This window comes from Ambystoma mexicanum, chromosome 8 (assembly GCF_040938575.1).
Source record: "Ambystoma mexicanum isolate Mex_15411 chromosome 8, UKY_AmexF1_1, whole genome shotgun sequence".
NCBI classification, from domain to species: domain Eukaryota; kingdom Metazoa; phylum Chordata; class Amphibia; order Caudata; family Ambystomatidae; genus Ambystoma; species Ambystoma mexicanum.
The window spans coordinates 1,125,822,030-1,125,844,100 of NC_090929.1; the positions used below are offsets into that span (position 1 = coordinate 1,125,822,030).

General features: G+C 44.3%; 1 protein-coding gene across 4 annotated transcripts in view; it reads right to left on the reverse strand.

Moving 5' to 3' along the window:
* Positions 1-22,071, reverse strand: part of WDFY4 (WDFY family member 4) — a 1,820,746-nt gene that overhangs the window by 1,634,027 nt on the left and 164,648 nt on the right. For all 4 annotated transcript variants that reach the window (XM_069611160.1, XM_069611162.1, XM_069611161.1 and 1 more), the window contains 2 exons: positions 12,637-12,751; positions 12,415-12,521 (listed from right to left, as the gene is read on the reverse strand). In XM_069611160.1, coding sequence (XP_069467261.1) covers positions 12,415-12,521; positions 12,637-12,751 — 222 coding nt within the window. The remainder of the gene's footprint in view (positions 1-12,414; positions 12,522-12,636; positions 12,752-22,071) is intronic.

A 22,071-nucleotide genomic window follows, 5' to 3' on the forward strand; every position in this document is an offset into this window, starting at 1 on the left:
ATAAATCTGCCAACTCAAGGAGAAATGAACATGCTGTACCTGTAGGTGACGAAAAGACGGGACATCACTGCCAAACTGACACACGTAGATACAAGACATGAAGCAGATATGCACTCAAGAAACACAGACATTAGGTCAAATGTGAATTTAGACATGAAGAATATTACCTGCACCATAAAGACACGAGGAACATAACATAATCAATGTATATGCTGAAACGCAACACAAACATATATAGCTTTCTTAACATAGAAATGCAATGGTAACGAGTGGCCATTTTGAATAAAATGGACGACAAAGCCAAATTATAGTGAATGGGAAGCATCCAAGAAACCTTGAAGCTGCAGGGAGATTCAACGTGTTGAATTAGCTGGAATACAGACCTGTGCAAGCCAGACAGTGGCTGCGTGGCCCCTCTCCAAGGTTACGGCAGAAAAAGGGAGGTTTGCATAACCCAGAAGAAGAACAGAAGATAATAATTCTCAAGTGTAAGACATATTTCTCTAAGATTAAGCAAAGGAGCATTTATCTTAGATTAAGCAAAAGAGCAAACATTCTTTGAAAGCCAGGTGCTTGTTTATTAAAAGCCCAATATTGTATTAAGAATAGCTCGACCAAGTCTCCAGTGGCCAAAGAGGGTAACAACATCTGTATTAATATGAGCTAAAACCTTTGTACCAAAAGTCGAGAAGAATAATCCAAAACGTGGTCTTCTCACACATGACTTATAATTGGAGAACAGTGTCCATTCATTAATTCCATGCACAGATAGGCCCATGCCTTCACTCCCTCAATATTCTCAGAACAGAGATGTCAGACAAGGCCAAGGTCAAAGCGAGAAGTCCTGGCTTGTTGCCTAGGATATCAGGGATGGTGTTTTATTAAATTGGAAGATGCAGCTCCTTGATGTCGCTTCCCTTACCACTATTTTTGCTCATGTGCTGATGGCCTGCCAAGACTTCAAGGTTGGTAAAACCAAGGCCGACCAATCACAAGTCTCAAAATTATGTTGCATTGGAGCTGTTACAGTAGTCAATTACCTGTTAGTAAGATGATGTCTTTTATATCTTTATCAATTTAGGGGTGGTCCAAGGTGGGGCCATCAGATAGTCGTGTCCAATGAAGAGACTAACTCGTATATAACGTATATTTAGACAATTTCCCTAACCATTCCCTTGACCCGATAGGTTTTTGTAACCAAGATTGTGATGTGATGTCAATTATGACGTATTTTGTAGGTAAAACATTATGTGTCGCATTGGAGAACCAGGACAGCTCTGGAGACTTGTGTGCTTACTGCTGTCAATGCTTTATATGGGTTGTTAATAAAGAATAACTTTGTCATTTACATTGACTATTTCCATCATTGGACATGGGATTTCCCATCATGTCTGTTCCATGAGCACTGGGGCTTTCCGAGGCTCTTTTACAACCCTGTTGTAAGTAAATGGACTCAAACAGATGTGTTAAAGCAGCCCCAACGAAAAACAAATGAATTGCCAGTAATGGAGGAAGCTTGTCTGTAAATGTGGAACAAAACAGCCCATGTATATGTGTTATTTACTGACTCCAACAGCCTATGAACACCCACTTTTAATCTGCATTCTTAATCAAATTCAAACGCAATGACAGAAAATCATAAAAACACCCATACCGACAAAACCCACACTTACCTCCACAATACCACACTCATCAAAATCAGGGTTTTGTGTATTGCTACCCTTTTTGTTTTTTCACTCTACATTCTGAAAATTATTCCAAATTATGTAAATAATGAAAATGGTAGTCAGGCGTAGCCTTTCAAAAATTTATGAAAAATGTAGACAGTCATTTGTTGGCCGTATCTTACAACCAAAGCAACACAGGGCTTTTACGAAATGAGAGCATAGAAGACAGGAAGTGCATGCAATACTCACTCAACAACAGTTTTGTCAGATATTGCAACCAACTCAATGTATCTACTTTGCATGTATTTAACATATGATAAAATAGTTGGCATCTGGGGATGGTAGAAACATATGCAGTACAAATGTCTCAGTAACTATGTTTACAAGCCTTAAGGTGACGTTCATGAGAGAATCTCTCAATTGCATGAACATGTTTGCAATTCATATCTAAAACGTTTATCATTAAAGACTAGAATAAGATGGAACATACACAAAGTGTCAATGGGTCTTCATACAATGCTTAACATACAAAACATTTGTTTAGCCTCTACATCTGAATGGGGCCATGACCTTCAGTGCACTCCCAAATTTGATGTGGATTTCCTCACCTTGAAAACCGATTGGAAGATTGTTGCAGAGGTTAGGACTCAATGCTGATAAGGTCCTGCCTTTATATGTCTTTATTATATGGATGCCGTTCATTCAAAGTTTTCTTTCAAAAATGGATCATAACATCCGCAGTGGAGTGAATGCCTTGATCCGATTTATCAGAGATAAATAGTCACTTGTCTCAATTGGCTTGGTGTGTTACACAAAAGACTTTGAATTAATTGAATGTTATACATCATCAGAAGCCAATGGGGTTACATTGCCTCTTAACCAAAGGCCTGTAGCCAATCTGAGAACTTTGTTAGATTAAAATCATCTACAGGTTTCATATTTAATTCACTATGTTCGGTAGTATCCCAAGGGTTGTTAGCCATAAAAAAAAGGTAAGGCCTGAAGGGCTGTTGTGCCAAATAACTGAATTTCAGTATTTGAAGCATGCAGGCATAAATTATTAACTAGCAAAAGCTCTGGATGTTTTCAAGGCAGGACGTTATCGTTGGTCTTCACACACAGGTGGAAAGCCCTCTGCATAGCACTAGAATGTTGGTGGAAATGTTTCATGATGCCTGCTAGAGGAATCATCAAAAAAGCCAGGGAAAAGAAGAGCACTCTGTAAGAGGACAATTCTGTATGAGAGATAAAAGGGCAAAACAAACGCGATCAAGGAACACTGGAGGAAGGCCATCCAGTCGAGTCCACCCCATTGATACCCAGTGAGCTATAGAGTTGATGGATGAGGATGTGATGATCCACCAGGTCCAGTGGCTGCGGAAATGTAAAAGGTAATGTGGACCATTGGAGTATTTTTAGCCTGGGTCTTTAGGATACTCCTTGTATTATCCAATAAGGCATAGTCCTTGCTTCCCAGTGATCTATAGCCTAACTGTGCAAAAGGAGCACAGTTTTAAAATGGCCAAAGTGTTCATCTAGGAAAACTAGCGGAAAAAAACAGATTCTATACTTTGGCAAGTCTTATGACTGGTAAAAGAAGAACTTAAGTAACCACTTATTTACAGTATGGAATGTTTGCAACTCCGTCATTGTGGGATGTTCTGACTCGCTTCAATGTGAAAATCCTAAAAGGCCACGTGCCCACATATAATCTTCACTGGCCCTCCAGTGTATGCTGGAAAAAGAATGGGTCTGAAGGCCCCAAAGCCAGGCACAGTTGGAGGTAAAAGGAGGCAAGTGACAACCTAAAGGAGAATCAGGTGGCAAACAGACTTTTCCCCTATTTATCAGCATCCCTCTTTCGGGTTCACATTTGTCACTTCACATTCACATTTCAACTTGGCGGGATTCACTCCCCTTTACTTTTCACAGGTTTTCTCTTCTTGATGCGGGATTCACTTCCCTTGCCTTCTTAACACTTTCGATTGTACAGAAATTTTGCTAGACCTCCTATATGACTACTTTGCCCTGTCTTGGCGGCTCTCCTACAGCCTTCTGGTATCTGTAGTTTTAATCAACATGGGATCAACCAGAGTGTCTTGAGTCAGCAACCACTTGGTGCCGGTCCGCTCTGCAGCTGGTATCCCCTATACTATTCACAGTTCTTTGAACTCTCCTCAATCTGTCACTTTGCAGGTTTCATTCAACACAGTTCGGTTTCTTATCAGTTTCCCCTTCGACTCACCTGTGATGAACCGCTTGGCTTTCCTTTTCCCTGGAGTCAAGGCCGATACCAGGAGTTGCCCTCGCTCTGGCTTATCAGCGTAGGCATGCTCCGGGTACCGCTGGCATCTGCTGCAACACAATTGGGCTATTGTTTGCAGTCTTATGTTTCCTCTTAAGAAGGCTTTGCGGGTCTGAGATGGAAAGGGCAAGGTCACTTCACTCCTTGTCACCCTCTCGGTTCCCTCTGCCTTTCTCCTTCTTTTAAACTGCCAGATCTGGATAGCTGTCTCCTTGTGCGCTCTCCTTTGCTTGTAGTGTGCTTTCGTGCTCCACCTTTTATCCCTTTGGGGAAGGGAAAGGGCCGTCGGGTGTGTGTGCTTCTGGTCAATTGCCTGACTTTGTCGGACCCGTGCATCAGGAAATCTCAAGTAAACAGCTCTGGTTTTAGTCTGTTGCTCTTTCGTATTGTGCGAAAGTGTTCCTGTCGGAAAAGGGGCGGGGCAGTGTTTTTGAATGGCCGACGTGGTAGGATGGAGAAAAGTTATTGGAAGAAAGGTGATACCACATCTCACCCGTCCGTGTCCCACTCCCACTCCCCAAGGACCCCCCCATCCAGGTGATCCTCCCTCACTGGTCCACCCCCACGAACTGGATCCAATAGCGATGGCCATGTCCTAGCTACCTGGATGACAGATCCCTGGGGACTAGCTAGCGAGACACCTTCAGGTTTCTCACAGAGGCCATTGTGACAGTATGCACAGAGGAGCTCTTTGCTCTGATACTACAAAGTCCCCCAGATGTGAAAGTCAAGAATGGCAGAGCACAGAGTGGGCGGGGTGGGCAGGGGTAGCCAACACAGAGATATATACTCATGGAAATCCACAATATCAGCAGCAAATAGGTAATAATGGTTGCAACTTGAACAAAAGCCTCAATAATAGTCATAATAATAAGTGTTCTTATATATAGTGCTTCATGCCAGCCTTCGTCAGCTTTTAAGTCCTGCAGTAATAGGCATTGGCATTATTGAACAGTGTGGTGCAATACTATGAAATCTTGCTCTGACGAAACTCTCCAAAAGAAGGGATATGTGTATGATCACTGGAGCACTTCCTTGAAAAATCAAAAACAGAAAGCATTTTCCAAATATCCTGCAGTTCTGCCAAGAGGATACAAAGATGGCTTTATCCCCTATTTAAGAAGGAAATGGCAAGGAGAGGTGCACAGGAGCTGCAGGAGACATAGTGGCCCAGGCCGCGGATATGTGATCTTTAACGGATAACGCAACAAAAGATGGTGAAGGGTGGGAAGACTCCATGAAGACTCTCAATGACTATCTACTCAGAGAACCATCCCAAAGAACTGGTTATTTGGCCATGCTCATTATCATTAGAGATGCTCCCACAGTTTTGCAAATTTGGAATACTTGAAGACATGGAACTCTTGCTCTTGCAAGAGACACAGTTAAGAGATCACCCAGACTGATATGCAAATGGATTATTCTCCCCTGTGAATTGTACAGTGAGCTAAAACATGGTTGTAGACCTTCCTGAGCAGGAAACCTGCCTTAGACCAGGTTATTTGGCTGTGTTCGGTCTCAGTAGAAGGGCTCTCATAATTCTGCAAATGGGGAATGCTTGGGGTTTTACCCCAAGTAACAATGATAATCCAGATGTGGATAATTGTTATGCGGGCCTCAGGAAGACACAGCCTCACCTCACTGATGACACTGAACTAGGCAGAAGCATATGTCTGGGTTTGCTGTTAGTACTCTTGTTCAGATGATTATTGCCTAGCATGTCCTTGCTTGACTGTCCTTGTGGGTGGGACCAGACTGAGATGCAAATGGACATTTCTTCTCTGTGAAAGGTGCAATGAGCTATGCAATGCTTGTGGACCCTCCTGAGTGGGAACATCACAAAAACAGGTTGTTAGTAAGTGTTCATTCTTAGTAGATGGGCTACTCCATGCTGTAATCCTATCCATGCAATGCTGGCCCCTCTTCAAATCCATTCTCCACATCTTTAAGTCTCTACACTGATGTCACCCCTGTAAGGTTAATTCCACCTCCAGTTAGTCCGCCCCTCGCACTCCTCGCCCTCATGCACTACTCGGGCTACCTGTCCTCCGACCACCTGGCCTGCCTTCGGCTTCTCTATCCTGATGAATTCTACTGGAACACCCAAACCCCAGAAATCAAAAACATTGCCATTGCTAGGTGTGAGAAACCTGAAGGTGTCTCCCTAGCTTGAACACAGGGATCTGTCATCCAGATGGCCAGGACACGGCCATCGCTATTGGATCCAGTTCTTGGGGGGTGGACCAGTGAAGGAGGATCACCTGGGTGGGGGGTCCTTGGGGAGTGGGACACCGATGGGTGGGACATGGTACCCCCCTTCTTTCAACAACTTTTCCCCATCCTACCACGTAGGATATTCCAAAACACTGCCCGCCCCCTTTTCCAACATGAACACTTTTGCACAACATGAAAGACAACAGACTAACACCAGAGCCGTTTACCTGACATGTCCCAATACGGGGGTCAGGCAAGGTCAGGCAGTTGACCAGAGTTACACACACCCGCGGCCCTTTCCCTTCCCCACAAGGATAAAGGGTAGAGCACGAGAGCACAGGTCAAGCAAGGCAGACAGCACGACGTGAGAGCAAACACAGCACAGCAGTTCAAGAGGAGAAGAAAGACGGCGCATACCAAGATGGTGAAAAGGAGAGAAGCAACCTTGCCCTTTCCGAACAAGGCTTGTGAAACCCCTGCAGATGGAATCATAAGACTGCAAACAATAGCCAGCGTATGTTGCAGCATATGTCAACGGTACAGGAGACCCTCCTCCGCTGATTACCAAGCTGGGGAGAGATGCTTGTCTCTGTGGTACCAACCTTGACTCCAAATAGAAAGAAAGCCAAGCGGTTCATCGCAGCCTTTGAGTCGATGGGACAGTTGATAAGAAACCAAACTATGTTTTCTAAAAAGTAGCAAATGGCTAATTTGAACTGTAAGGAGCCAGTGATAAAAAAGGGGGATAATCAGCAACAGAGGAGTCCGGCACCAGTGGGTGCTCATGTAGGAAACTCTGGGCGATTACCCGATGGTAGAAACTACCGTAACCAGAAGGCCTTGAAAAAAAGGCAAAAAGAGGTCAGAAAGAGGTCAAAGTGGTCCTAAAGGGGTCTTGTAAAATCCTCTGTACAGTCGAAAGTCGTTGACCGACAGATGATTGTGAAGCTAAGGGAAATGAATCCTGCTTGGTGAAATTAGTCCATGAACAGTGTGTTGTAAAGGTTGGCAAAAGGGAACCCAGCGGAGGGATGCTAACAAGAAGGGACAAAGCCTGAAGTCCCATGAACAGTGTGTTGACAGGAGTTAACCCGATCGAGGGATGTCCACAGTGAATTGTTTGAAAAGACATTAAGATTAGTGAGTGCAAGAAGTAAGGTAAGACCAGGGGATGTGGATGGTCCCTTTGGCATTTGGATCCGAGCCAGACCGAGGGAGATCCAGGGGTGAAAAGTCATCACCCAAAGCCCATTTGAAAAGGAACTTTTTTTTGGTCTGTTTTGTTGAGCACATCAGGCCCTAGAAGGCAAGAGACTTTTCATTGAAAGGAGACAACCATCGAAGAACCTGATAGCTGGAACGGAACCGTCGGCTCGTGCTCAAAACCTCACATCGTGACTTATTATTTGTGAACACTTCTTTCTTTATTAAAAGCCCTATCCCACACTCTTTCTGTAATAAGTTGTAAGGATTTGGCAATATTCTTTTTTAGTATAGGCCTTTTTACTTTGAGAAGACGTCACAATGGCTGCTTTAATTTTCATTTGATGGTCGAAGCTTGCTCCCATCTTAGATTCAGGTTAGGCATTTTTACACCCTGCATTTACGGTTTAATAAACACCCTTGAACTGTGAGCACTTGTGTCTGTCGTTACTTTTTCCACCATGAATTCCTTACATAGGTCAGTGAATTAGCTCTTAAGAGATCTACAAGGTGCATTCTGCTGTTATCCAGAATCAGTACCCCCTTCATCAATTTCTCTCTATACTTTGTTACTGGGTATCTCTTTGTATTATGTACATTACTGAAAATGTTGCATGGCAACCTGTTTAATCACCCTAATTCTATGCACTATCATTCCCCTACCCTCAAGTGGTCTTTTTACCATCCCTTCTTTGTAACCCCACCAATATAAAGGACCCTTTGGGAAATGCTCTACTATGTTCAAAATGGTAAAGTATTTCTGGCGGGAGCATTCTTCCCCTCCCTCATACCAACACATAGAAAAACACATGGTTTAGTATATCACTTGAATAAAATGCATATTAAAGACAGCTATGACTATACAAAGCGGAAATACTCAAAGCAAAAAAGACATTTTACATTGAAAGGATCAGAAACTCAAGCAACACCCAGAAAGAGATGTTCAACATCAAACGATTTAAGAAACCCAGCAGCATGCAACAACACACCAACCCATCACAAAAACATGCAGACCACTTCAAAAACAAAACCAAAAACATCCAGTAAATCATTGAGAGCAAGCCGAAAATCATCATCAACCACCTGAACTAGCTAACAACGGAACCATATTCTAGACTGAACCACCGCCCCTTGATCTCAACAGAAACATTCCACAGCCTGGTGAGCAAAAGCAACAGAGCCGGCTCTCCAGCAGACCCCTGCCCACCAGACATATACAAGATTACCCTCACCCAGAAAACACCTCCAGAACATTTCATCACCCTCTTTAACCACTCACTAGCAACAGGAACTACGTCACAAGCCTTTAAATTGGCATACATCAAGCCAATTCTTAAAGATCCACCGGGAAACACGTAAGACCTAACCAACTACCGATCAATCTCAAACACCCCATAACCGGTGAAACTACTAGAAAGCTACATCTACGAACACATCCTGGAACATGTAGACAACAATTGGATACCAGACCAGGCACAATTAGATTTCTGACCCATGAGAGGAATAAAAACTGCATTACTATCTATATGGGATGATCTAAATACCAACAGAGACTCCAACGTCAATTCAGTACTAATACTACTCGACCCGTCAGCAGCCTTCGACAGTCCACCACAAAACACTCATCAAAAGACTTTAAGGTATCAAAATTGGCAGCACAGCACTCTGTTGGCTAAAATCCTTCTTGACTGAAAGAACACTAACAATCAGAATAGCACTGTTCAAATCAGCACCTTGTAAAACAACATGTGGAGTCCCACTGGGCTCATTGCTATCACCACTAATCTTCAACATCTACATGACCCCGTAGATTAACCTCATAAAAAACCCAGCCTAATTTGCTACAACTACGTAGACAACACTCAAAACATCTAGAAAATCAACACCAGCGAAGAACAAAACCCAACCCCTACAAACTGCCTCACTGAATTAAACCATTGAATGAGCATCAACAGCTTTAAACTCAATCCGGATAAAATAGAAAACATTATCGTACCCAACAACCCGGTGAACAATCACCACTTTCCAGGGCTTACCAAACTGGGAAACCCACCAGAACCATCCAAAGTGGTAGGCAATCTCATAATACTAACGGACAATAAACTAACAATGGAACCACAAGTCAACGGTCCCATGTAATAATGTTGCCACAAAAATATCGCCATGCAAAAATATCGCCGAAAAATGGTCGTTTTTTGTGGCGACATTATTGCATGGAACATGCGGGGGACACCCCCGAAACCCCAAGATTTATTTATTTAAAAAAAAAAGTGTTTTTGTTGCCTCCGTCGCCATATATATGGTCACCCAAATAATATCACCACAACATTTTCCCGGCAATATTATTTACGGCGACCATATATGTGGCAATATTAATACCTGATACCAAGTCAACACAGTAGTTAAGAAATGCTTCTACCACTTACACACAATCAAGAGGATACTCCTGTCCTTCACCGTCCGAATACAGAGCACCTGCCGTCATCTTGCTCGTCATGGCAAGAGTAGACTACACCAAAAGTATCGATCTTAGAATGCCAGAATGCATTATGAGAAAACTACAACGAATACAGAACACAGCAGCAAGACTAGTCCCCAGACTCACTAAGAGAGAGCACATCACATCAGCATTTAGAACACTACATTGGCTACTCGTCAAAAACAAATCTTCTTCAAATCACTGCATAACACACAGAGCAATCCTCGGCCAAGGAGCGGAATTCATACAGGAAAAATCTCCATCTACAAACCAACAAGAATACTAAGGTCCAGCAATGACATTCGACCTCGAACCGAAACAATACGTAAAGCAAAAATTTGGGGAATTAGCATTCTCCTACATAGCAGTGAGACTCTAGAAGTCACTCCTATAGGAAATAAAAACAACAGAATATCACCTAGAATGTAAGAAACTGTTAAAACATGTCTCTTTAACTCACCAAGCTAAAGAGGGAACACCAGTGAATGAAAACCACCAAAGCAACATAATTATAAATCAGAAAATAACCTCATAAAATAATTTCCCTATTTTGTTTGTCCTCACTGTTCCAAGCAGCGGTAAGTGAATCGAAGATCATGTTGACGGTGGGAGCAGAGCTCCGAAGTTGTCCGATGGCATGTTTGAGTAGCTCATCCAATCCTGCAGTTTTGTTGTTTTGATTCTGGTTCTTTTATGTTACCGGCTAGCATAGGGCCAATGACGAGTTCTATCTCCTGGCACAGAATTTAAAACTTGTGTGAAAACCTCTTGTTACAATATTTAAAACTAGTGCCATTTCTACAGGCATAGGATTTATGATTAGAATGTTTCCCGGTTTGGTAGTTGCGCATTGTGTCGGACACAGCTTCAGTGGTTTTTCAGTTTTTCGGGTGCACAATTTTCTCATACATAAACAGATACGACTGCTGCATAGAAAGGTTCCAGTATACTTTGCAAAACATGCCATCTGAGGTATATTATGTTGTCACATGTTGCTCGTCAGAATGGACTATACTTCCTATGGCTTTTTATCCCATTCCGAATGTAGTGTTGTGAAATGCAATACATTGACTCATTATTGACACAACATTTAATAAGATATTTTGAGAGTAGAACCACCCAAGTGATCCTGGGATGGTACTGCTCATTCTTCCTTGCAGGGGTGAATTTGTTTCACACAAATGTGAAAGTTAACCACCCTTTTTTAACTTTAGATACAATAAGGAAGAGCCTGCAATATCTTGGCGCCCCAGTCTGTTATCAAATAGGACCTAGCCAGACTGGCAGACTATTATGGGCCCTCATTTACAAATGATTTTGTATTAATTATATCTTCTTGAAAATAAACTCTCATTGTGAGCTCAGGAGGCTCGTATTGTTCACGGAAGACTCAATACAGAATTAATAGACATCCTCTTCTGGTGCTACAAGTACAAAAAAGATCACTTAAGTTACCTGTGTGACAATTGCTTAAAATTAAGTGAAACCACACTGACAATGATTTAGCCCAAAACCAAAAGGTGATGGCTGGAAGGTTTTGAATAAATCATAACCACGGGCACAGCTCTGGGCAATCCCCCAGACCATAGTTTTTCAGCCTGCCAAGCCGTTACAGAATGGGCAGGACCACCTGGGGCATCATCAGTGAGGAGTAAGTAGCGTGGGTCTCTAGGCCGAGCAGGCTCAGGACCCACATCTAGGATTTAGTCCTAGATCTGTGACACTTGGTGTCTTGCAGCGACTCTGCCAGCCATGCGCACCGCACGAGTGACTGAGGTGACAACTTACACATTTCTGATTGTGACAGGTCTAAGTCATATTACACATAAGTAAAGGAAAAGGCATTCGAGGATTTATAACCAAGCATAAAATAGTTCATTATGCATCTGTCTGGGAGATGAAAATGTAGCAACCTGGAGGAGAAGTGGAGGAGCCAGGCAATCACTTGCTGCAGTGCGTGTTCTCCGTGTGTTTGTAGGTACACACATCACCTTGATTAGGGAGCTGCCCTTCTTCCAAATAGTATTCACTGTGCTATTTCTTCACACAGATCACAACACTGCCCATAACCATGCTCAAAATAGCTGCAGTCACCTAAAACTACTGCCAATCAACCAGTGTCCTGAATATGACCATGGTATACACTCTTTGCCTGTCCCCCAAAACACTGTCAATACTTGAACACCTATAAGGGTAGTCAGGATGGCACAATCATGCCCATGGCGAGATACCAAATAAGAAACCTGCAGCTGAAGAGATGGAACTACAAAGAGTCAATTTCCTGCCCCATAATGAGTTTGTGGACATGGAATAACAGACAGAATAATACTAACACAACCTGTAATAGAAATTGAAACAGGAACAAGAAGAAGAACATTCATACCGAGAGATAGACATTTAAAATTAAGTTAACTGCATGTATCTGTTTTGGGAATGACCGACCTCTCTGGATTGAATATCTGGTCAAAAAGGTACCAGGATCTCATGCCTGGTTTCTCTGAGATTGAAGGTGTATGGTTCTCATGCTTGCCGCCTGCATAACGTACCTGGTCTGTCTGAGAGAGGATGTAGATGGATTTCAGTAGTAGGAACCCTTGCTTTTCCAGCTCTCCTCCCTCCTGTAAGAAGCGGTGTATGGCAAGCCGAGCTTCCTCTGTCAGGATAATAGAGCACATGCACTGCAAGTGTTAATAGGGTAACATCCTATAGTTATCTTCTGACAACTTCACTAGCCTCAGAAGAGCAGTCTGTTAGTAGCAAGGCCTTACCTGCAGGCTTATTGGAGATTTTCTTCCGGAGTTCTACTGCTAACATTGTTGAAAGTTCTTTGGCAAAAATCTGGATATTAGGCATTGACAATACGCCTGCAGTGTGATTGCATGCCTGGAAAGGGACATGCATGAAAGAAAGGTTACAAGACATCTTTAATAGAAATGAAAAAAGACCCAAGTTCTTTCTGGCAGACTCCCCTCCCTCTGATGAGTTTGAGAGGCAGCTGGGAGATGCCCAAAGAAAGTTGTAGCTTGAGGTGATAATATTGGTATGGATGCAATGAGAATTGTCTTTGTGAAACATTTGTAGGCTCATATAAAAGATCAAATTAAGTGTGGAAACACATCCTATTCTGCAATGATTTCATAAAACAAGCTTGTCAACAAGTCCGGAGAACATAATTAGCATTACAAGAACATAAAAAACACACAAAAATAACCAACCTAGAAAGGTCCACCACCATGGACATTTCCGAATCCCTTTCCTTCATGTATGTCATCTTATAGAGTGCTACGGTTGCTATGGGTTGTGGTCTTGTGGAGCTATAATGGATAAGCGTAGCACTCCAGTGGTGGGGAATGGATAGTATGGAAAGAGGTAGGATTTGATATCTGAATATCAGTCGGTTATTGATTGAGAAGTGCACTGCACATTCTGACAGATACAATTGAGGAATCCCATTAACCAGTTTTCACTAATTCATGGAATGTGAAGAGTCGAGAGGACCATAAGTGTTGATTAGTGGTTTGACCCCTTGAGCTGAAAGAACATAAACTGTCACATCATGTATCTATGACATTTCCCTGTGTGACAGTTTACCAAATTCACCTGTGGGACAAAGATATGCATGTATGCACATGTGTGGTCAGATAGTGGCAGGATCAACAGACTAGCCACACCAAACGTTTGTAGTGCAAAGATTGTTCTTATTTGCAAATGCACAAAGAAAGGCCAAAACAACAAACTATTCTTAATTAACTAGAATGGTCGGGGTGGATAGTCTCTGCAGGGTCTGGGTTGTGTCTAGGGAAAGTTAATGGAGGGAAGGGATTCTTAGGGGGGAAATAAAGTGCTCAACAAAGGTTCCAGATGTCAGAGAGCATATCTTCCCATAGTGCCCTCTGCAGGTTTCTATGGATTCCAGAGTCTTGGTCTTGTGGGCTCCCAGGGCTTCCCAAATACTTCACTTTCTCAATCTTTTTGTTTCAGTGTTTCCCGCATTCTGAAAACAGTCTCTAGGAAGGTTCATACTTGAGCTGCTGGGCCCTCTCAGCTGGTCAAGGTGGAAGACGTAGAGCTGGAAGTTTAAGTTTTCTATTAAAAAGCACTTAAATCTTCTTCTGATTTTTCCCTTTCTTATGGAAACTGCTCCACTGGCAGATGGCACAGAATCAGAGGCCAGGATATGGTCTGATTCGGGGCTGAATCTTGTGGTCTATCTCTTCCTCCAATGGTTTCAGTCCACTACTTTACCTCTCTGCTCTGAAGGAAACTCCCCGCCAGTGCTCGTGCCTCCACCCGTCTCTAACATCAGCCCAGGCCCAAACGGGCCTGCTTCAACTTTCCTCATCTCACTATCTCCATTCTCCTCGTGAAGGTCTTTACTATCTTCCTCCCACTTTCTCCTTCTAACAGCCTTCTAACTGTCCAGTTTCGCATTAAAGACCTCCAGGCCATTTTCAGTAGTGGACTCCTCCTCCTCTGGAGTCTGAGCTGTTTTCTTTCCAAACTTCTCTCCAAATTCCCCTCACTATCCCGTTCACAAATGTGTATCACTCTTGATGGAAGACTATTAGTAGACAAAGGTATTGGTAAGTTTGTATTCGCAGTATAAATGCTGCTGGAAATCTGCAAAATGGCAGCATTGTATCATATTTGGGAACTTAAGGCTCGGGGAGAATCTCTCTGGGCATTAGTTGTTCGTTATTTTCTACCGCTGGATCTTTGGCAGTAGGAAGAGTGGAGTTAAGTGTTGAATGTGAAGAGGGCTGTCAATGAATTGATATGCTTGTTTTCCTTCTCAAGGCTTTTCGGTCTGGATGGTGAGACCTTCAGGCTCTTTCACCTAAAAAGGGGCTCTGCATAGAGTTCTCCTGCCACTGTCCCCTTCCATGTGAAGGGAGAGTAGAGAGGATTATTAGGGGATCTCCTGTGTCACCCGGCAACAAATCCTCAGAACTAAGTTGGGGACTTTGTCACAGTACGTATAAGCAGATTCATAGAGCACCCTTTCACCTCAAAAGAGGCCTCATCTCATGGAGCCTTAACTCAACCTACCCACCTGCTCTGGGCCAGCTTTGCTTAACTGTGTCAACATAGCCTTCCGAAAGGCAGATCGATAACATTTCTTCACCTCCTGATAACCGAATGCTTCACCAAGCGGTGATGCCTGTGGACCAGAGCTCTGGCTGCTGACCCAAATTGGCTGTCCCAACCTACAACATAATTACACAAGAATGTGTTCATCTGGGGAGCAGGCTCCAACTCGTGGAAGTTAGATATCTATTAATGCAAGTGCAGGGCCTTGGCAGGTTTTCCCACTGGAATACATGGTGCACCTAGGAATGAATAGTACAACCACAAGGAAGGATTGCTCTGGACAATTTGAGAAAGGAAAATTTGGCATTTATCTCTAGTTAGGTCTATAAGGAGGTAAAATACATTTGACCAGACCTCCCCGTCATCCTGGGTACAGATTACAATAATTGTCATGCACCTTTCTGCAGATTACTGTAGGAACTGTGAGATGGACATCAAATGCTCTACAGATCCGACTTATCTCTGCAGGAATCCTGCAAGCAAACTTGGGGATCTTTTCCTGGCTTTGGGCTACAGCTACCAACCCAGGGTGGCAGCCCCTAGCACACCATAACTACCACAAGCCCAGCATGGAGCCCCACTCTACCTTGGAGGGTTAATGTCTTATGTGTCACTGTAAGAACTCCTGCAGTCCTGCAAACACATTTGGGGTGCAGCACTTGGCTTCAGGATGCTGTCCATGGTTGAAGGCTGCAACCACCCACCCAAGAAGGCAGTCCCTACCTAGTGCAGAGTCCTGCAAGTCCCAGGGGAATTCCCAGTTTTCTCCTGGAAGAAAAGCTCCAACTGGTCCAAGTTACAGTTCCAGGAGGGCTGCAGGCACTTTGGGGTAAATAACCAGGGTCTGTGGCTCCAGACATAGATGCAAGGTGGCAGCCCATTTCTATAGCAGCATTCCACAAGCTCCTCGAGGAGTACCAGCCTCCAGTACTGGACCATGATCTGACTGAAATCTGGAGATACATTTGGATCACTGCCCATGTTTGCGGTGCCAGCCTGAGTGGCTGCCCCTACCCAGTGATGAGTTCCACAAACCACTGGAATGAGTTGCAGCCATTCCTGGAGTAGCATACTCAAATTTGTCACAGTTAGAGTGTCGGAGATCCAGCAGACCTTGCAGCACCAGCTGGATTTCCTCATTTCCCCAGTGACCTTTGGGGTTCTCATATTTGTTTGTTGGGAAAGTTGGTTCTTGCCTGCAAAGGTCCATTGGAATGCCTTGCACTATCAAATGACCCAACACTCAGCCCGGCCATCTGGTAGTTAGCCATAGAATGGAATTGTGCAGTCAGATAGCTAGTCTTCTCCGAAAGTCCTGAAGACAGTTCATTTTAAATTAAGTTGGGTCTGTAAAGTGGTTGGATACATTTTCTGGCAGCTCCTGGGAGTGCAACAGGTAGTCTGCAGTGGGTATGCAGCTATTAGCTGCACCACCTTCTAGGTGATGCAGATATGTGGTTAATCCTGTCAGTAGTATATGCTTGTCTCAAATAGTAGGCCATGCATGCATAAATACATACTGCTTCACAGAGAAGCTTTTAATATCTCATTAAGTCAGTTAGGAGTTCTTTGATCACTACATCTATTACTTGAATAACTGTGGTAATTCTAAAGCAAATACATGCCGATTATCACTGACCTCCTGGGATGTGTGCATTTATTACAAATAGAACAATCTGGACTGACTAAGCGCCAGATGATGCCATTATGATTATGTGGACTCTAGAGATGCAAGATGGTGCCCACCAAGAAGAAACCTCGGCCCACAGATGGAAAGAATGAAACGCAGACCAATCACAGGTCTGGAGTACAGACATCACTTATCTGAAACCGATTTAATTAAGAGCAGCCCCGGGGCAGGGGCAGGACTAGTATAAGAAGATCACAGAAATACCAGGTAGTGTGGGGGTTTTCAGTGAACGGAGGCCAGGAGAAGGAATGTGTTGAAGGAGAAGAAGAGAATGTTTTGGAGGAGGGTAGTAGTAAAAAGTAGCATAGGAGGTGGAAGGAGAAGCGTTAGAACATCAGTGGAAGGTGGAGGAGTGAGGTTCCCAGGGGTGGCAGAGTTACCCCAGACGTTTGGGAGAACGGTAGAAAGGTAGCTTAGAGGATGGGTAGAGAGCTATCCCAGAAGTTAGGGAGCGATAAATCTCAGAGGTTGGTCAGATGGAAACCCAAGTGAGAGAGAGAGAGAGAGAGAGAGAAAGAGAGAGAGAGAGAGAGAGAGAGAGAGAGAGAGAGAGAGAGAGACTGAGACTGACCCCAGATGATGGGTAAAGTCCCAGAGGCCAAGGCTGGAACAAAAGTGATTGAGAACCAACAAAAAGAGAGAGGTGTGGGGAATGAGGGAACAGTCATGTATGTGGAAATAGAAATTACCCCATAATCGGAGGGTACTTGTAATGAATGCTACAGTCACTGCATATGAAAGGGGGAAGATACCCCAGGCAGGTGAAAATAAAAGTGGAGAAGCAAGGGGAGCTTGAGCACAAGGTAAAAGACTTCACAGAAATTAAGGAAGGATAAGGGCAGGTGAACATCCCAGAGAGGCAGAGACAGAAAGGGAATGTCTTGCAGAAATGCCCTGCAATTGATGGACCATTAGGGTAGGGAGGAGTTAAGAGCACACCGCACAGAGTGTCAAAGAGGTGTCAGGAGTTAGACACAAGGAAGGAGACAGAGGGGGAAAGAAGAGCACATCCAGGATGGGAGCTTGCCATGGGGCATGGAAGAGTGTAGGCAGATGGTAAAGTTAGGGAGTGTTTAGCAAGCCCTGGAACCAGAGATGGGAGTCTCTCACAGCGACAGCCCAGTGAACCTATATCGAGGGAATCTGCACCTTCTCTGCAAGGCAGAGAGTTCCCTGTGAGGCTAGAGAGGTGAGCCCGCTCTGCAACACCCTCCCTAGGGGTCGAGGCAAGTGGGACCGCACCGGGAGAGACTCCCCATTTGGGGACAAGGACTCCTGAGAGAGAAAGACAGGACACCCGAGATATGGCACCAGCCCAACACAAGAAAGCCAGAGAGAAGAAACCCATAGTTAGACACTGGGACGCTAGAAAAACAGCATCAACCCCACACATGAAACACAAAGATGGGAAACAAAGAGAGAGAAGCAGGGACGCCAAAGATAAGGCATCAGTACGACTGAAGAATTCTGTAGGGCAGGAGCCCTAACAGAGGTGATGGCGAGACCATGGGAAGCATGTGGTGGACAGTCAGTCCCTCCAATGTCACTGATACCGCTGTGGGACTAAGGATAAGGGGTGTCCAACGCCTTGTCAACAAATCAGCATAAGAGAGAGAACTAAAGGAGAAGCACAACACTGAAGCCTTTTACAGCGGTCAGAGACCCAAGAAGGGATCCTGAAGAAACAAGACTGCCAGAAGCATTTTCCCCCATAATAGAAAGTAACGGGGAGAACAGGTGTAACAGGCAGCCAAGGAGGAATCAGTATGTTAAACAAATGAATTGTCTCTGTAAAAGCCACGAGATAAAGTACCCCTTTTCAAGAAACACATTTAAATAATGGGGACATAAAGAGAAAAGAATCCTGGATAATAATACCTTCTGAAACGAGGAGAGCTAGAAGCTCATATGTACAAGAGAAAGAAAATATAAAAAGGAAATATCATGGTGAATCTGAGATTAAAGAAATTCAACAAGTCAAGCTAAATGAAAGGCAAATAGAGCAAAGTAAATCAAGCCACAATTGGCCAGAAAAAAAGGTTATTCCCACATAAAGAGAATCAAAGAGACTTCTGAAGAAGCAGGAGAAATACAAATCACACTTGGAGAGTTACATAGACTGATGCAAGGCATCGCTAGAGCCTCTTTAAGAATGACCTTTTAGGGAAGAATTCTATAGACTGGTTGTGAGGAATTTCGACTATCCGCATGGTGGTGTGCACTTGTCTGGGCTTTTTTGGAAATGTTAAATGAAACTGAATGATGGTAGATCAACCTCTGGAAATGTGTGGGGCTAATCTGCACACATTTGCCTATGCTCACCGCACAACATATGCATAGACCTGTCTATTCTGGGTGGACAAAGCTTACAGGCACAGTCCCCCCTGTCATATTTAGTTTGGATCTGACAGGTGGAGTACACAATGCATCTCCAGAAAGGGGAGGGCCAAAGCTTTGCCCTGCCATGGCCAGCCTATATAAATAAAAAAGGCTCCATGGATCCACCCTCGCCTTTGTTGGATCCCTGTAGCCGGTGGCAGCATTTGCAAACTAATCAGATTTTGATTCAAACAGGCCCACATAGGGCCTGGCTGCAGAGGTTAACAAAGCAGACAGGAAACCCCAACACCATTTCATATGCACCGTGTCAACCCGAAGCCAGCTCCCACCCTCAGTATTGATTGGCAGTTAAATGTCATGTTGGGGGCTGCATGCATTATAGCAGTCATCCCCGTAGGGGGATCCCATTCAGAAGGTACGAGTATGTGGCTTGACAGCACCAGAAAGTCTGTTCTCGACACACCTTATAGGAAGACCTGTCACTTTAATAAGGAACCACAGAGAGCTCATTTAACAAGAGAGACTCTTTGATCTACAACAGACAGGAAGATGGGTGCGACTTAGTATTACATGTTTTGACCCCTTTATCTTTTCTGTTGCAAAGCACACTGGTTATGACATCACGGATACAGGAGATTGTTGGTGGGGACCCAGGATTGGTTCATTAAGGTAGGCTTAGCCTACACCAATCCCTGTGGTCCATTTGGCTTTAAAAGAAGGCTGAGCCCCTCTTTTGAGCAGATCATTTGAAGACTTTGCAAGGAGTAACAAGAAGAACTCAGCATTGGACCCTGGCTGAAGGTACAGTCTGCCTTAACATCCTCCGCCAGTGAAGGAAGACCAGGCCCTCCAAGAGGGAAGCAAGATCCCTCCCCTAAACATCTCCCAGGCAACAGAGGGGGATACTGAATCCAGAGCACCGTCCAGAAGCTCGAGAACTGGTGCACAGCCAGAAAACAGCATGCCTTGCTAGACTCTGCATCAAGCTTCCTAGTTGCGAAGTGCCAGAGAGTCTCTGAACCCTAAACCAAGGATAAGGCAGCCAACTGCAACACTCTTCTGAGCTTAGTGTAATCCGCCATAAATGACGACACAAGCCCATTGAAGAAGCTAGGAGGAGTGCATCGACAAGCCTCTACCGGCGTCCATCTTAAATTACATTTTCGAGCCAGTCGGACCCCTCGAGCTGCACTGACTGCACTGCTGACTGTAGTTATGCCACATTCGCTAAAGCCATCCATGACACGTCGACCAGTGCTTCAGAACTGCTGACCAGCACTGAGACAATGATTCCTGACCCTGAGCCACTGTGTAGGCCAGATTGACGCCATCCATCCAGCTTTGCTCGCCGAACTGCCTGCCACTTGATACTCGCAGCTGTCTGCCATCTTGAACTCTGTCGCAGAAGCTGCAAAGCGCCCTGAAACCGACTCGACCTTGTAGAGCACCAAGAACCCCTTCAGCACACGGTACAATGTGGATCTGAGCCCCTAGTGACATTTTATGACGAATTGATCCTTGAACTATTGCAATTAATTACTATACCGACTACCCTCCTGTCAGTATCCAGAGTGCATCCGTTTTCCTTCGTTGAAACGGTCTGTCCTCTGCATTCCTTTGCAAGGTGGGCTGTATTTTGTAGCGTACTAGAGCTGTCTGTTGTGACAATAATAAAGTAGCTATTTGTATCCAACCTTGACCGGAGAGTCCCTTTTATCATTGGGTAATAATTGTATTTTTGCTGTGTTACCACTAACCAACAATCCACAACCTTTCGGAGATAAGCCTGCCGTTCCATCCACGTTTTCAAAATTGAACAAGGAGGTACATAATTTGCTTGTGTTTCCTACCTGTTGGGATCCCTTCTGGTGAACTAGATTTGTGGGCATGATTGATGGTTTAGAAATCGATATTCATCCCTGGACCACTGGTGCCCCGGAAGTTGATTTGTCACACTGGTACGTACTAGAAGTACTCTCAGGAGAACAGAGCCATTCTCCACCTATATGTCAGTTTTCAAAGTGGTAGGGTAAGTTAGGGTCATTTTTGGACAGTGGACCTATTCCTTTTGGACATTCCTGACTGATGGACGAGAACCTGAGTGAGAAATATAGGCAGGGACAACTGTGAGAAACCAGAAGGTGTGTCTCCCGCTAGTCCACAGGGATCTGTCATCCAGGTGGCCAGGACACAGCCATCGAATTTGGATCTAGTTTCTGGAGGTGGACGAGTATGGGAGGATCACCTGGGTGAGGGGTCTTTGGGAAGCCGGAGTGGAACACCGGATGGCGAGACACGGTATCCCTCCCTATGTAACACCTTTACCACATCCTACCTTGTAGGATGCGTGGGAACTTTATCCTCCCCTTTCCCTTCTCTAACACTTTCACACAGGCAGCTCGCTCTGGAAGAAAACAGACTCAAACCCCAGCAGTGTACCTGACATGTTCCACCTACAATGGTCAGGTGAAGTCAGGCAATTACTGACAATCACTCACACCTAACTTCAATGAAACTTCCCCACACGGATAAAAGGCGGAGTACGAGAGCACACTCTGGGTGAGGCAAAATACACAAAGGGATAGCAGTTTGGAATCAGCAGCTGAACGAGGAGAGAAATATGGGAAACCAACAAGGGTTTGCAAGGAGGGAAATACCCTTGACCTTTTCAGCAAGAAACCATTACTTTCCAGAAACATTCGAAGCAGAAAGCACAAGGCCAAGAAACCAGACTGAAAATTTCTAAATTGTGTGTCGGAGATAATGAAGGCCCTTCTGCATAACCAACCAAGGTGGGGAGGAGCAGCAGCCGCTGGGGTATCATTCTTGGCTCCAAGAACAAAGAAGTATTAGAGAGATCAACACAGCCAGTGAGTTGGGGAGACCGATGCAAGACCGGTCTGTGTTGAAGTCAATGTTGTAAGCGACAACATTGTATAACGAGCTCTGAAACGAACATTGTTAAATGAGTGTAATGAAAGACGTGAGTAAAGCTAACCTGCTGATTAATGTTTGAACTTGAGAAGGAAAGATACAATACCTTTAACAGAGTGGTCCAGCACTGTGAGTGGCCTAAATCGAA